This window comes from Ipomoea nil, unplaced genomic scaffold (genome assembly GCF_001879475.1).
Source record: "Ipomoea nil cultivar Tokyo-kokei standard unplaced genomic scaffold, Asagao_1.1 scaffold1421, whole genome shotgun sequence".
Taxonomy (NCBI): domain Eukaryota; kingdom Viridiplantae; phylum Streptophyta; class Magnoliopsida; order Solanales; family Convolvulaceae; genus Ipomoea; species Ipomoea nil.
The window spans coordinates 1,688,263-1,704,775 of record NW_017617849.1 but is presented as its reverse complement, the minus strand read 5'-3'; the positions used below and the strand labels follow the sequence as shown (position 1 = coordinate 1,704,775).

Here is a 16,513-nt window from a genome sequence, read left to right as displayed (position 1 = left end):
ATAATGTTGAGTTACATCATCTATTAACTATTTTATATATTACCTTCATTTTTATGGAGCGTTATGTTGTGCATCTGTATGCACCATGCATGGTGCATACGGATGCAAAAGCGACGTCGTTTTGGCGTCTAACTTAAAAAAAATAAAATCAGAATTGCATAACTACACATCAATAATTTCATAACTATACTTCCAGAATTGCATAACTACACTTCCAAAATTGCATAACTATAATTCCAGAATTGCATAACTACACATCTAGAATTGCATAACTACACGTCCAGAATTTCATAACTAAAAAATCCAAAATGAATGAATTAAAAATGAATAACATAATGTTGTTGCTTGGAATCGAAACTGATTTTTTTTTTTAAAAAAAAAGTAGGGCGCACGTTTTATGCAAAACGACGTCGTTTTTGCATCCGTATGCACCATGCAGGGTGCATACGGATGCACAGCATAATTTGCCGGTTATTAATTGGAGCTAGACTTTATAATTGCGCAATGTGCATATTTATAACTAGTCGGGGAGAAAAGTTACTTTCTCAACTTACTGAAGGTAACAAAGAGTTCATGCCGCTTTAACTGAGGCTCGAACTCATACCCTCCTATATGAGATTGCAACCTTGATGTCATTAAACCACAAGTCTTGGGAAAAGTGGTATTTGCCTATATAATTGACAAATATAGCCCTGGGAAGCCTGTTTGACCCGATCAAGTGGCGAGTTGCCAGTTGGCTAACGCTATTGAAAGTTGAAGCCGGAAGGCAATTTCTTGGTCAACTATGCCAATTGCCAAGCAAAGTGAACCTTCGGTTTCTTAGTTGTATTCTCTTTTGGATTCATTCCCATGGCTTCTCCGAAATTCCCATATTCCCTCTTCTCCCTATTTATTCACGCCCACCCTAATTCCCCCTCCCCACAAACACAATAACCAACCATTCATTCTTCTTTCTGGTTTCTGCAATCTGCACAGTAATTATGGAATCTAAATCCGGGTCAAATTTCCAAGATTTCTTGCCCCTCATGGCTGAAAAGCTAGGCGGGGACGGGTTGATAGGCGAGCTGTGCAATGGGTTTCAGCTGCTGATGGATAGGGAGAAAGGGGTCATCACTTTCGACAGCCTGAAGAACAACTCTGCTCTGCTGGGCTTGCAAGATCTGAGCGACGACGATCTATGGAGCATGCTCCGGCAAGGGGATTTCGACGGCGATGGGGCTCTCAACCAGATGGAGTTCTGTGTGCTCATGTTTCGATTGAGCCCTGAGTTAATGGACCACTCTCAGTTTTTGTTAGAAGAGGCTCTTCAAGATCTGCTCTAAGACTAAGATTGTTGTAACTTTAACACCATTCATTCTTTGTAGTCTGCACACTTTTCTTTCACTGCTGCAACGATAAAGTACCCTTAATTGACCTTATTGATTTTATTTATGATTTTGAAAGACAATTGGGTCTGTTTGGTAAAAAATTGGCATATACATCGTATCAATTTTGACTTATTTAACCACTATTAATTGTTTTTTTTTTTTTTTTTGAAAATTTTCTGCGGTGCTTCATTAGAAAAATGATGAAATAATGTCTGGTGGGTGAGTGTCCCAGTACATAGTATCAGGTTTGCTGATAAGCCGTAGTGGCTAAAGCATGAGCTAAATAATTGTCCGATCTAGAAATATAATTAAAAGAACATGAGTGAAAATAAACGGCAATTTGCCTGCAGCTATCAATGGCATAGCCAACGTAAGAGCGAAACGCAGTGGTTGATGATGTAAGGTAGCGTTGTAGTGTCAAACAATCCGTGTAGATCTCAATATTCTGTTCACCTCGATCCTTTAGCCATGATAAAACTTCCTTACACGCCAAAGCCTCAGCCATAAGTGGTGACGTACAGGCCGGTAGCGGCGCGGTTAGTGCCGAGATATAGGCTCCATCTCCATCTAATAAAACGGCCCCTACAGTTGCATTCCCTGTCTCGTGTAGATATCCCGCATCGACCCTGCATCTTCTCACTGGCGGCACAGAGGATCCGGCGGCGTCGGCAGCACCGCGGCCGGCGGTGGGACTCGCCTGGGCAGCGTGGCGGTTTTCTGTCGGCAGCGTAGCAGTGGCAGTGGCAGCCACGGCTGGGCAGGACTGAGTCCATGCGGTCTTGGCTGCCGCTGCGGCTCTGAGTAGGGACCCCGGGCGTGGTAAAAACGCCTCCCAAACTGCACCATTTCGAGCTTTCCAAATATTGTATAGAATTGATGCTGCATATAACATTCCATCAGAATCTAAAATATTTAGAAGTTCCCCAAACCAAACATGAAAAATATCCGTGACAATATTGGGGATTGTAAGGTTGGATTGATCCCAAATGTTTCTTGCAAAATCACACAAGACTAATGCATGCATTGTATTCTCATGTGATATCCCACACATAGCACAATATGGGTTCACCTCCACCCTCTTTAAAAGCAAGTTCGTAGTTGTAGGCAAAATATCACAAATAGCTCTCCGAGGAACATTTTCCACTTTGGTGGAATTTTTAGTCTCCATAAAGCTAACCAATTAGTAAAGGGGCCTTGATTATTCTCATAATCTCCAACTAATCGTCTGTACCCGCTTTTCACAGAATATAATCCTCTCGGGTCCCCGTACCAATACCATGCATCATTATAATCCCGGGATACAGGTACTCTCATAATTCTCTCGACATCCGTAGGTTGAAATAAATCTGATAAAATTTCATTATCCCATGTACCAGTTTGTTGATCTATTAGCCCCACTACTCTGGCCTCTCGTAACTGTATAGGCATCTCTGTTTGTATCATAGGGTCCTGGTCATCCAGTAACCATGGATGGGTCCATATAGATGTAGTTTCCCCATTCCCAATTCTTCGTCTGACCCCACTACAAATTATGCTCTTTGATGCCATTATACTCCGCCAACAAAAACTGGGATTATTTTCTACCTGCGCATCAAAGAAAGTATCCCTGGGAAAATATCGGCTTTTGTAAACACGAGCTACTAAGGAATCAGGCTTAGTGAGCATTCGCCATGCCTGTTTCCCCAACATAGCTAGATTAAATGCACGTAGGTCCTTAAAACCCAATCCACCATACTTCTTAGGAACACATAGCTTGTCCCAAGCCTTCCAGTGAACTCGGTTGTCCGTCCCAGAACCCCACCAATATCTATTCATCGTTCTTTCTATAGCCGTGCATACTGATATAGGTAGCAAAAAAACACTCATTGAGAAGGTAGGCATAGATTGTGCCACACTTTTCAACAGTATTTCTTTCCCTGCCTGAGACAATAGCCTTTTATTCCACGACCCAATTCTTTGGCGTATTTTATCCTCAATATATGCAAAAGCTGCCTTTTTATTCCTACCCACAAACGAAGGTAGACCCAAATACTTGCCAAAGTTTGGTGCCTGCTCCACCCCCAAAACTTGGGCCACACTTTCCCTATCCACATTACTCGTATTCCTGCTATAACAAATACTCGACTTGTGGTAGTTAACCACCTGTCCCGATAGATCCTCATATACAGTCAGGCATTTCTTTATCTCATTAGCCTCTTCCACATTAGCCTTAAAGAATAAAAGGCTATCGTCCGCAAAAAACAAATGAGAAATCTGAGGGGCACCTCTTGCTACCCTACATCCATGAATTAATCCCGCTCTGTTAGCCTGTTGTAGTAACAACGAGAGTCTCTCTGCACAGATAATAAACAAATATGGGGATAGCGGGTCTCCCTGTCTCAAACCACGCGTGGGTATTATTGGGTCACTCCTTGAGCCATTTATCAGAATACTATAGGAGACTGTGGTCACACATTTCATAATCAAATCAACCCATCTATCATGGAAACCCAATGCCATCATCATATTACGGAGAAAAGGGCACTCCATTCGATCATACGCCTTAGCCATATCCAGCTTAAGTGCACCCCAGCCCCTCAATCCACACTGTTTTCGATTCAGAAAGTGCCCCACTTCTGCAACTAATAGAATATTATCTGTTATCAATCTATCTGGGATAAAAGCACTCTGTGTCTCAGATATTATTCCTTCCATCAAAGGCTTCATTCTATTAGCCATCATTTTAGCTATTATTCTGTAAATGACATTGCTAAGTGCTATAGGGCGCAAATCAGTTACTAACTCTGGATTACTCTTTTTAGGGATCAACACAATATCTGTCTCATTCAAGCCAGACGGGAGGTCACCTGATTCAAGACAGTTTAGCACAAAACTCGCAACATCCCCTCCTACCACATCCCAGAACTATTAATTGTTTGATTTGGTTAAAATATCAATATAAATGTTTGGTTAATTAGCTTTTTACAACTCCAAAAAATTAAAATTCAAAAAACTACTCCAAACAACTTTTTCGATTAACTTTTTGAAAAAAGAAATTATACCAAAGAACTATCAGCTAACAACTAATTTACCAAACACTTTTCTACAATCCGCTACAGCTATCAACTAACAGCCATTTTACCAAACAGGGCCAATAGGTCCTGTTTGGTAAAATAGTTAGCTTATCAGCCAATTTTAATTTATTTGACAACTATTAATTGTTTGACTTGTTTAAAAAATCAATATAAGTGTTTGGTTAATTGGTTTTTTTTGTAATTCCAAAATGCTAAAATTCAAAAAGTTACTCAAATCAACTTTTTCAATTAGTTTTTTAAAAAAAAGAAATTATACCAAATAGCTATCAGTTAACAATTAATTTACCAAAAACTTTTCTACAATCAGTTAATGTTATCAATTAATTATTCCTCTAATTAACCCAATTAGCTAACAACTAATAATGATCAGTTAACAAGCATTTACCAAACAAAGTCATTATCTGCCTCTAAGTCCAGGCACGTTGATAGTCAAGAGATGGAATGGTCGGATTTGGTACCCAAGTTTAAAGTTGGCCACAACCATGTCGTACTCTAGCGAGTCCTAGGTTGTTAGCTCCGGTGAAGGTAATGCAATCATTATACTGTGGATCATGATCTAAGTTGTAAGATGGATCATATATGTGTACTGAGTAAATTTCGCATTGTAACTTTGTATCTTTAGTTATCTAAGATGCGATTATCTCTATATACATATTTATTTTTAGTATATTGAACGTGTATTAACAATGTACTACAGATTCATTTTTTTAAAATTCATTTTTAATATATTACCCAAAAATAAATATATAATACATTAAAAATAAAATTCAGTATACTTAAAATAAACATTTCAGTGATTTACATTTCAATATAAATTATAGTCAATCGTTATACCCTGCACCACGGTGCACATAACACTATGCGCCCCGCGCCTCCCAAAACGACGTGGTTTTGATAAGTTGTGTGGGCAGTTGACGTGACAAAGTGTATGTGTATTATGTTATATAATTATGTACATTATGTTATATAATTATTTACATTTTGGTATACAATTATGTACATTATTTTATACAATTATTTACATTTTTTATACAATTATGTACATTCGAACACGTGATTTTTTTTAACAGTTAAAAGTTTATGTACATTCTCATATACAATTATATACATTTTAGTATAGAATTATGTATATTTTAGTATACAATTACGCACATTTTTAAAACATGATTTTTTTAAACAAGTTAACAACAAATACAGGAAAGCCAAATTTTTTCAAAAAAAAAAAGTACAAAACGACATCATTTTACACCAGGGCGCACAGTGTAATGTGCGGCCTAGTGCACGATATAAATTGCCAATTATAGGGCAGGATAGTTATGCTGTGCATCCGTATGCACCATGCATGGTGCATACGGATGCCAAAACGACGTCGTTTTATTAAAAAACGCGCGTCTCCCCTTTAAAAAAAAAAATTCAGGTTCGATTCCCAGCAACAACATTATATTGTTCATTCATTCTGGAATTATAGTTCATAGATTATGGAATTATAGTTCATTGATTATGGAAATATAGTTCATTGATTATGGAATTGTAGTTCATCGATTCTGAAATTTTAGTTTATAGATTATGGAATTTTAGTTCATTCATTCTGAAATTTTTAGTTCATAGATTAGATTATGGAAGTATAGTTCATCGATTATGGAATTTTAGTTCATCGATTATGGAATTTTAGTTCATATGTTGTTGCTAAGAATCGAACCTGATTTTTTTTTTTTTTAAGAGGAGACGCACATTTTATTAAAACGACATTGTTTTTGCATGCATAGTGCATACGGATGCACTGATGCACAGCATAATTTGCCGTACAATTTGCTAAGGTCATGGGCTATGACTTTAGTGAAATGGGCCATTGGGCTATTGTAGTAGGCTAAGCCAAATAAGGCTTGATATCAACTGTTATGCCCAGAAATCGTCTCTACATTGCAAGACGAACACAGTTTTATGTTCATAATTACTGAACTCTATGTACATAATTATAAAACTCTATGTTCACAAATTTTAAACTTCATATTCACAATTATTGAACTCTATATTCATAATTACAGAACTCTATGTTCATAATTACTGAACATTATATTCATAATTATAAAACTCTATGTTCATAATTTTTGAACTTCATATTCACAATTATTGAACTCTATATTCATAATTACAGGATCATATGTTCATAAATATAGAACTCTATGTTCATAATTTTGAACTCTATATTTACAATTATGACAATTTTAAAACTGTGTCCACCTTAATTTGCCAGCTTGATATATTATTATTTTATAAAATAATTTTTATACATAATTCATATGTAACTGCAATTACTCTGCTAAATACGATTCATCAACTCATCGTTTTGGAAATCAAAGATATTGTAACTAACTCAGAAATCATTATCTAAAAAGTCAAAGGTCATGTAACCCAAGATAATAAATTGACACATAGGCATGGTTGAAAAAATTGTTAAAATATTAAATATTAATTTAAAAAACGTTTAGAATTTGAACAATTTAGGGTTATTTCGCTAAAATCGATGTCGTGAAATAATTCATTGAAAAAAAAATAGAACAATAGCTAATCGGCTGACAATGCGACCTAGTCGGTTCCTAGCTAGGGTGTCGATTATGGTGATACGCTAGGTGCCGATTAATCGGTGCCTAGACAGATTTTTGCAACACTGCACATAGGTATCTCCCAGCACTAAAAAAAAAAAAAAAATCATGAATTTTTTCACTTCCAAACTTTTCATCCACTTTACAATTACTTCATATTTAAGTGCCAAAGTTACAATAAAAAGGAAAGTGGATAGAATGATGGGCAGAAACTTTCATCCAAAAATTGTGTACCATTTTAATTAATGAATACAAAATGAAACCTGCATTATACCAAGAAAAAAAAATACTTGTGTTAAATTTGAATTTAATTGAAATTGATATAGTTAAAAGAAAAGTGAAATGGATAGTGTTTAGTTTGTTTACCTTCTTATTGTTGCATGCAATGAAAACTCTTTTCATTAGTTGATCCCACTATACATTAAAAAAGCAGAATTTACTTAGTAATTAAATACGAAAGGCACAAACTATATATTAGGTGAGGAAATAAAAAAGAGGATGTAACATCACTTAAGTGGAATTGATAGTCAAAATAAAATAAAACCAATAGTTAAAATAACAACATTATTGTTTTTTTTTTTAAAAACACAACATTACTAAAAATCTAAAAGATCTAAATTTTACAAAATCTAATCAGACAATAAAAGAAAAAAAAAAGGAAAAAAAAAGTAAGTAATAAATAGATTTTTTAAAAAAAAGTGGAGATGTGAACCCAAACTTTATGTCAACTAAAAGACTAAATTAATAACTATAGTGTATATATACACATACACACACACAAAAAAAAATGGCGTGCATTGATATACAAGATGTCGCACATTCATATATTGAATATTGTGCATCGATAACTCTCTGGTTTGATTATTTAGCATGGCCTTAGTTGTGCATTTATATTGCTTTGATCGTGCATTCCTACAGAGAACGTTGTGCATTCTTATACTAAATGTTGTGCATCGATAACTCTTTGATTGTGCATTCAAACACACCCCCACATCCTATGATGGACTTCCAATGTTATACAATGCACTGCACAAATTGCACAACTTACAAGCCTACAATGCACACCTCACATACTTGGTTGTACAACCAATGGCAAATTATATTATGCACCGCGGTGCATAATCTTTTTTTTTTTAAATGAAAATTAACAGTGTTTATTTCCGCCGTTTCGCACCCTTTTGCAAAAAGTAACTCTGTTATTCAGTGTCATTTTGTATACACTGCAGTTTCAGTTGAACACAACTACAGTTTCATTTCGATATAACTATAGTTTCATTCGATATTTATAGACTCAAATATGTGAAAATGTTATTTAATTTTATTTTATATACACTATAGTTTTATTAAAACACAACTACATGATCATTTTGATATAATTACAGCTTCATTGTACAATATACACTCAAATATGTGAAATGTTATTCAGTTTCAGTTTATATACACTGCAGTTTCATTTCATTATAACTACAGTATCATTTTGATATAACTGCAGTGTCGGTTTGGATATATTGTAGTGTCAGTTGGTGTTTAATACACCAAACAAACGGACTCCGTTAACTCTAACGGCGAGCCGTTTCTTTACTTAAAGAAACGGCGCCGTATATGGGCCGCGGTGCGTAATCGATTATGCACCGCGGTCTATAATATAACAACTGACAACCAACACAACTGAATGCACGTACTAACTAAAATGCGTATATATACATCAACATCCAAATATAGGTAATATTATACTAAAAACAAACGAAAAAAATAATAAAAAAAAATATTGATCACTTTCTAGGGACGAACACTCGATCGATTATGAAAAAATCGTGACTCCAATTCGCAGTAATGATGATCCAAAAGACGCAAATATATCTTCACGTGCGGTTAACACAAAAAGACGCACCTTAAGCACACAAACAAAGTACCTTAAGAACACAAACCATGCACCTAAAGTTTTAAAATTGCGCACATTAAGTACAAAAACAACGCACCTTAAGCACACAAACAAATTAAAGCACCTTATGAACACAAATCACGCACATAAAATTTTAAAATGGTGCACCTTAAGCATAATAATTACGCACCTTAAGGAAAACAACGCACCTTAAGAAGGAAAACCACGCACCTAAAGCTTTAGCCCGATGCACCTTAAACTTCAACAACTGACCTACCTTAAGCACACAAACCACACCTTAATAAGGAAAATCACGCACCTAAAGCTTTAGATCAACGCTCTTATGTTTTCAACACCTGACGCACCTTAAGCCATACAGTACAAAAACCAATCACCAACCCATAAATGACCAAATTGCCACCGCGTATTTTTTTTAGTAACACCTCCACTGAAGCACACAGAGTCACATACATTCTTAACAACGCCTCGACTGAGGCTTGATCTCATAACCTCCCACATGTGAGAGGTCACTACATGCCATCTGAGCACAAGGCGTGATCCTATACTTAAGAAGTCAATTAGGTCATTAAACATTTAAAGGTTGCAATTAAACCCTTAAACATATTATTTTAAAACATTGAAGTCCAAAAACCACTTAGTGACCTGTAATTACAAACACCAGTAAAACGGTCGTCGGTGTCGTTTAATTTCCTTCGCCCGAGAAAGCAGACCAAATCAGTTAAATATAAAAAGATGTAATATAATAACAAACAACCTTTGTCTTACTATATGATTGTTAAATATCTTTTTGAAAATTTATTTATAAGCAATCTTTGTAATTTGTAAACAATCATACACATTCGAATTCCAATATCTGTCATCATTTGTATATATAAAAAGAGTACTCAAAAAGTGATTATTCATCTTTTTTCTTTTGCATATTTGAGAAGATTATTACATAGCATAATTTAATGACTATTATTTAATTTGGGAATTGATGCCTAAGACTATAATTATATAATTTAAGGGCATATATCACCAAATCTTAACTTAGTGATTGCAGCGGGAAATCAAACCTGATTATAAATAATTTTGTATAATATTTTTAATCACTACGTATAAAGATATTTAATTAAAGTTAAATATATTTTTGCAGCACGCTTGATTTAGAATGAATTTTTAAAAAATAGGAATCATATTCCATATATAGAGAATGGAATGACAAGGAAAAGAATTTGATTTCTAATCCATGGATTGTGAAAGTAATAAACTTCAAGAATGGTATTTCATTGGGAAGTTAGTTTAAGAAATAGAAATAGAATAACCATTCAAAAAATATAAATACCCTCTATTATGAATATATAATGATATAGATACATATGTTTATAACAACAATAATAACAACAACAACAACAACAGTACTTCAAGGGTGTATTAGACATTACAAAAATAGACTGTTCCAGAAAATAAAAAGACTTACCAAATAATGAAATATATGACTATTTCTTAAAAATGCTATTTCATTCATGAACTATTTTGTGAACAAACCATACTAGTTTATATAATACTTATGCTTGGTTAAATTAATCCCTTATTACAAAAACAAACTAATTCACCATAATTATGCACAAGGATTGGAGCAATTTGAGCTTTAAGGGTTAAGTGACTGATTTGTTAAATGATCATATGTGTTTTTGGTATGTTCTAGGTTTCCATGGAGCTTATACTTTTTATTACTTTTTATATTAGTGACAATGTGTAAAATCATGTTAAAAGTAACACTTAACATGATAAGAGAGATCAAAATAACCACTTAATATATGATTAATGAGAAATTGAACAGACTAATGACAAAAACAAACCAGAATTAAAAAAATAGGGGGTGGAGTTTTGGATCCTCAGCTCGGCTCCTCTCTATTAGAGATGGAAAGAAAAACAAATTTAAAAAAGAAAAAAAATTGATTAGTGATATCAAATATGTTATACTTTGATAAAGTTAATTTTCAGGTTGAAGTAAAAAAAATACCGTTAAGGCGAAGAATGATATATAATTAATGGGTTCATCAAACAGAATAAGCAAACTTTTTATAAGAAAGACAATAGATATGTGTCACTCATTATGCTCTTCACAAGCATAATGATGATCAATCCATAGATGCTCTCATATATCTTTTTGTATTCACCTATGCTTCTAAGTAAAGCTAGTGTTGCTATATATATACCTATTCAATATGTAACGTAATTCCCAATGCTATCTACTTGAGAGGCTACTCCCCTATATATATAGCCGTATATACATTTCTTTCCATTATATAGACACACACATACACAATCGTAGTATTATGTCGTTGGTATTAAAAACTTTTAAATTTAATTATGTTGAAAATGATAACTTGTAGTTTATATTTTAAAATAATTTAATTGATGTGATCTCACATTAATTCTATAAAAGATTGTAAGAGAGTTTAAGTTGGATCACATCTTTATTATTGAGCTAATTTTTTTGTGGTGAAGTTAAGCTTTAGCTTGAGTCTCGTATCATTGTCTGAGCTTGAGTATCGTATTATTGATGCTTTAATTGTAAAGCTAGTGCATGATGGGAAAGAGTTACTTGAAAAAAGGGCTACCTAGCATGCCTTTCGATGCTAGAGTGAGAGTTATTTGCTTAGCATCGTAAGTTGAGGTCAAATATCCACTCTTAAACTCGATAATCTTGTGTTACAATATGAAATAAAATTTGTAAATAGTAAAATATATTAAAGTTATTGTTGTTGATCTACAAAATGGCCTGGATAATTAATAACTACAAGGGTAACCTTGATTTATTAAAACTCTCGGGTGGAGCTCACCAAATTAGGTTGTTTATGCCTTACAAAAAAAATCTCGATTTATTAAAATTCCTTTAATTTGGATGAAACTCATAGCTTAAGTTGTCCAAGACTGACCAAGAAAGTCAATAGACAACCTAAGTTGGTTTACTTGTGATCTTTTGCTGACTAGAGTTACAAGACGGGCTTCATCTAGTGTACGCATTTGGATAGTGACTGTGAATTTTTTTATAAATCAAAACTCCCTATGTGTCATACCAACTTGGCTAGGGTTACCCTTGATTTAATAAAATTAAAACCTTATAATAAAAAATGTTTTTAATAATAATGTGGTGTGCTACTCCCAAAATTACTAATTTGTATTTGACTTCTCTTTCAACTTCCAAAGGAAGCAGTTGAATGACACAATCAAATTAAAAGCACAAAGCTAAGGCATATAAACTTCCAGCCTTCACCTACATCTCCTCTATATCTTATTCTAGATTTTTATTTTTTAAAAGGAAGGAAGAAAACAGTACCACAAAACAAGGGTGGGGTAAGAGAGGAGTATGGAGCAGCCAATCTCTGACTTCCACTAACATATTCCAAACACATAAACAAATGAAAAAGTGAGATTTCCAATCAAATGATCTCTCCCCACTCTCACTCATATTCTGGAATTCCATTATTCCCTTCCATTTTTTTTTATTTTTTATTTATTTTTGGTTGAATTATAACACTCTAGCTAGCTAGTGCCAGCTCTATATACAGAATAGAATAGGGATATATAGAAGTAATTAAAGAGAAAAAAAAACAATAAAAAAAAAAGCTCCTTTAATTTATTCTACCAATTCATCATCATCATCAGCTACAAACAACAAATTCTCTGTAATTAAACTAATCATGAATTAACTAGCTAATTAAGCTACTCTATTTTTTTTTCTTTCTCTTTTATAGTCGAATTAGCAATTTGTTATATTATCAAACCCTAGCCAAAGCAACTTTAATCATAATTCTTCAATTATTACAGGGCAATATGTAGGTTGCAGTATATTATAATGGCCCCTAAAATTGGCCAAAGCTTCATCATTTTGCCCTGTAGCTGTGGCCCAGCAATCACCCGTCAGTCCTTCAATGCTAGCTCCATCATTTTTTTTTTTTTTTTTTCCTTTTTCATCATCATCTTGGACCTCCTGCCCGCCCGCCTGGACAGTTTATATCCTTTGAATTTCAATTCCTATCTCATCTTTTTGATGGATCATATAGAATTGGCCAGTGTTCCTAGTAGTGACTATATATATTATGTTGTTGTCATCTTATCTAAAGCTTCCTCCGAATGACGTTGGACTCCAGAAATCTGCTGTGGTCTCGTGGGTCACCGGGAAGGTGCTGGACACCGGCACCAGACACAGTCCTCGGCTCCTAAGATCTTGCCTTGCCCCACCTTCTGGATCTTTGGATTTCTCCGAACTAATCTGCAACCAACCAACAATGTAAGAACTCAAATCCAAGATGTTATCCCCGACAAGGAGATCCATCCCGGACCACAACTCAACTTCATGGGAGTTAGTTGAATATAAACTAACCCACAGTTTAATTTGCTGTACATTGGTGATATGTGTCATTTATTTGACCATACTAGAATAGAGCTACCAAGAATGAAGCACTACTATACTTTCCCATTTACCTGTTGTTGTTGATGCTGCATGGAAGATCCACTTTTCATGTATGGGGCGCTCAGTGCCTACAATTTTAATTTAATTCCGAGAAGCAACATTTATTAGTAAAAACATTCTACTCTTGCTCATAAAATGTGAAATTCCCTCGCCTCCAGGCCCCACATCCTAGTCGGACACGTTAGTGAATGGGTCACAAGACTCAGCGGAGGAGTAAATCACTGTAACTTAGCAGCCTATTAAGTAGGAAGACCAGACACTGCTGGAAATTATGGAATTTTCGACCACAGTGATCTTAAATCAAGTTGAAAGCCTTGTTCTGACCACTTTTGGTATTCGGAAAAATCTTTGTTGCTATTTCCGACCACTTTTAGCTTTCGACTTGATTTAAGATCACTTTCAGGTGGTCGGAAATTTCATAATTTTCAGTAGACTAGTTTTCATAAGGAGTCCACCACAAAAGGTGTAACTCCCATACTATGGCTTTTAGGGCTCGATCCAAGGTGAAATTCCCTCGCCCTTGGGTCACTGCATTCCAGCCCGACAGGATAGTGGAGGGAAAAATTACAGAAACTCAACAACCCACTAAATGGGAAGAGCAGTGTCTGGTCTCACAAGGAGTCTACCACATTGTGCGTAACTCCATAGTGCGACTCTCTATCAATCAGGAACCAACTGAACTGTCTTAGTACCATAAGTTTAAAACATAGTTTAGTAAATTGAGATTCATTTTGAAAGTGGATGGCAGACATGGGAGCAGAAGGTTAATATTGTTGGGATGGGATGAGAGAGTGCTTACATTGACTTGATCGTGGAGGAATTTTATATACTCAATGGCTTCAGTGAGCACAGAGGCTGTATCAGTCTGAAACAGATGAAAAAGTACTTAGAATTTAATGAGTGAATGAATGTGCGTACAACCTTTTTTGTTTTTATTTTGTCAATAAATTCAGAAAGCTAATCATCCCATACTCACAATATAGTATATAGTAGAGATGAGAGGAGTAGAGACGAGAGCCTTAGCTGTGAAAGCTGTAAAGAGAATTTGAGAAGGAAGCTTTAATATTTACCTTTCCAAAAGGCGAAACTAATTGTTGGAGCGCAGTGATTCTGTCTCCCATCTTCTCTTTCCTTACCTGAATTTAATTTCTCAATCAAAACCTTACATAATAACCTAAATAAACTCTCACCTTATCAATTCAATTAATGCAAATTTTCTATTCAAAAAGTTGTTCTTTTTAAAGCAAGTTGCAGCAGTATACCTTAAAAGGTGGCATGGGCGGTGATGGGTTTTCATTCCGTGACCTTTTCCCTGACGGCGTTTCATTGCTCGTTTTCTTTGCCGCCGCCGCCGTTGATGTACTCAAATCTGATACATTCTGTTTCCACAAAATACATAAAATCAAGAAAGTAATATTAAGAAAAAAAAAAAGAGGAGAAATTTAAGGTGGATGATGTTATGAGACAGTATAGTTACAGTGTATTAATTACCTTTGGTTTTTCATCAACGGCGGAGCTAGGAAGTTGTGAGTGTAACGAAGGGAAGAAGGTGGAGCGGACATCGTTCATGGCGGCGGCGGTGGCATTCCAGAAAGTAGTGTTGTTAGAGAAATGCAACTGAGGTTGCTGCGGCGGCGGCGGCGAAGTTGTTCGGAGAAACTGAGGAAACTTATTAGACCAGGAAGAGGACATTACGTCTCCGGCGGCGCCGTAGTTTGCGGGGGTATTATTATAAGGAAAACTCATGGATGTCCGGGCGGTGAAGTTGGGCTGATTATTATTACTGTTAGATACCAAAAGCCCAGCTTGCAGTATGGTGGAAGGGCTTCCATAAGAGGAATCCAGCTCAAAGCTGGTGTTTAAACCCTGGCAAGTGGAAGCGCCGCCGCCCAGATACTCATGCGCCGGCTGATCTAACGAAAACCCCGCCCGCCCGCCGCCGCCCATTTGCTGCTTATTATTGTAATCATTCACCGAAGCTTCATCTGAACCTCCGCCGCCTGAGTATAGAACTCTGTGTCTCCACTGTTCTTCCGAGGCTGTCTCTTGTTGATGATGATGATGATGATAATTCGCGTTGGAGCTCAACTCTTGTTGTTGTAACATGGATCCAAAACTGTTCTGTTCACCTTTCTCACCTCGACTGGTGAACAAAGAAATCTAATTATCAGTTTAGACTTTTTGTTTCTATCTGGTTGGAGATTTAAAAAGATGACGAGTATATGTATATATGTATATGAAATAGCTAACGTTAATGGGGTGGACTTACAATAGAGATTGATTCCAATCTATCGGTTGAGAAGAAAGGCCTAAACCCATGATTTGCAAGTTGGGATCAACCAGTACCCCACCGGAGGCGGTGGCAGATGCGGAATCCAAGGAAGACCTGGCGGCTTTGATGTCCACTACTTCCCCCGGCGCCGCCCAACCAAAGCTGCTAATTCCCATACTAACACTGTTACTACTCATATGCAGTGCGCTCGAGGCGGCGGCGGCGGCGGGGGAGGAAGAAGACGACGACGATCCGCCGCCGCTGTCAAACCTATTTCTTGAGGAAGACGAGGAAGCCGAAACCCACCAATTCCCGGCGCCCAGCTGAAACTCTTCCGCCATGGCCTGGCCTCCTGAAATTACTTAATTTGTCGTTTACTTGCGCGGTACGTAATCAAGAAGAATGTTGAGCGGTTTCGGAATGGCTATGAAGAAGTGAAATGAAAGCGTTGCGCTGCATCTATCTAAGGAGGGAAGGGAATGGAAGGGAAAGGGTCTTTATAGTGTGGGAAAGAAGAGAGGAATTTGGGTTGACTTTTAATCAGCGCCGGGGGGTTGGGTTGATTAGACTAATGAAAAGCTCATTTTGAAATGAAATTCCCCTTGCTAACTTTGCCAAACAGATAAATTCTCTTTATTTGCTTAATTAATTATTATTAATTATATATAAATAGAATTTTCAGCTTTGAGGTGCGTCAATTGCTTCAAAAAGCTATCGATGCCAACCGTGCTTTCTCGGACACTGTCGAGTCAATTTACCATTGATGGTTCCAGACAAAAACGTTACACGTCATATCCACAATTCTCTCATACTCCTCCCTATCCTTTATTTA

At 35.9% G+C, this 16,513-nt stretch overlaps 2 protein-coding genes across 3 annotated transcripts; one reads left to right on the top strand and one right to left on the bottom strand.

The window, feature by feature from the left end:
* The first annotated feature begins 918 nt into the window (after positions 1-918).
* LOC109187288 (calcium-binding protein PBP1-like) lies at positions 919-1,442 on the top strand. The gene has a single exon (XM_019337460.1). It carries the CDS (start codon positions 981-983, stop codon positions 1,320-1,322), a length of 342 nt encoding a protein of 113 aa, XP_019193005.1. The 5' UTR covers positions 919-980; the 3' UTR covers positions 1,323-1,442.
* Positions 1,443-12,544: 11,102 nt separating this feature from the next.
* Positions 12,545-16,145, bottom strand: LOC109187230 (transcription factor bHLH123). 2 transcript variants are annotated; one of them, XM_019337379.1, is made up of 7 exons: positions 15,679-16,145; positions 14,901-15,552; positions 14,672-14,788; positions 14,480-14,545; positions 14,209-14,274; positions 13,421-13,477; positions 12,545-13,208 (listed from the first exon to the last, which is right to left on the bottom strand). In XM_019337379.1, exons 1-7 carry the CDS (start codon positions 16,020-16,022, stop codon positions 13,050-13,052), a joined length of 1,461 nt encoding a protein of 486 aa, XP_019192924.1. In that variant the 5' UTR covers positions 16,023-16,145; the 3' UTR covers positions 12,545-13,049. The 2 variants fall into 2 exon arrangements, with proteins under 2 accessions (XP_019192924.1, XP_019192923.1); XM_019337378.1 differs by having other exon boundaries at positions 12,545-13,212; positions 13,422-13,477.
* Positions 16,146-16,513: the final 368 nt, after the last annotated feature.

Bases quoted from the DNA above. Each gene is read 5' to 3' on its own strand.
- LOC109187288 (XM_019337460.1), top strand. From the start codon at position 981: ATGGAATCTAAATCCGGGTCAAATTTCCAAGATTTCTTGCCCCTCATG.
- LOC109187230 (XM_019337378.1), bottom strand. From the start codon at position 16,022: ATGGCGGAAGAGTTTCAGCTGGGCGCCGGGAATTGGTGGGTTTCGGCT. The intron at 15,553-15,678 runs GTAAGTCCACCC...TTTGTTCACCAG, and splicing joins GATTGGAATCAATCTCTATT to TCGAGGTGAGAAAGGTGAAC. The intron at 14,789-14,900 runs GTAATTAATACA...TTGTGGAAACAG, and splicing joins CCGTTGATGAAAAACCAAAG to AATGTATCAGATTTGAGTAC.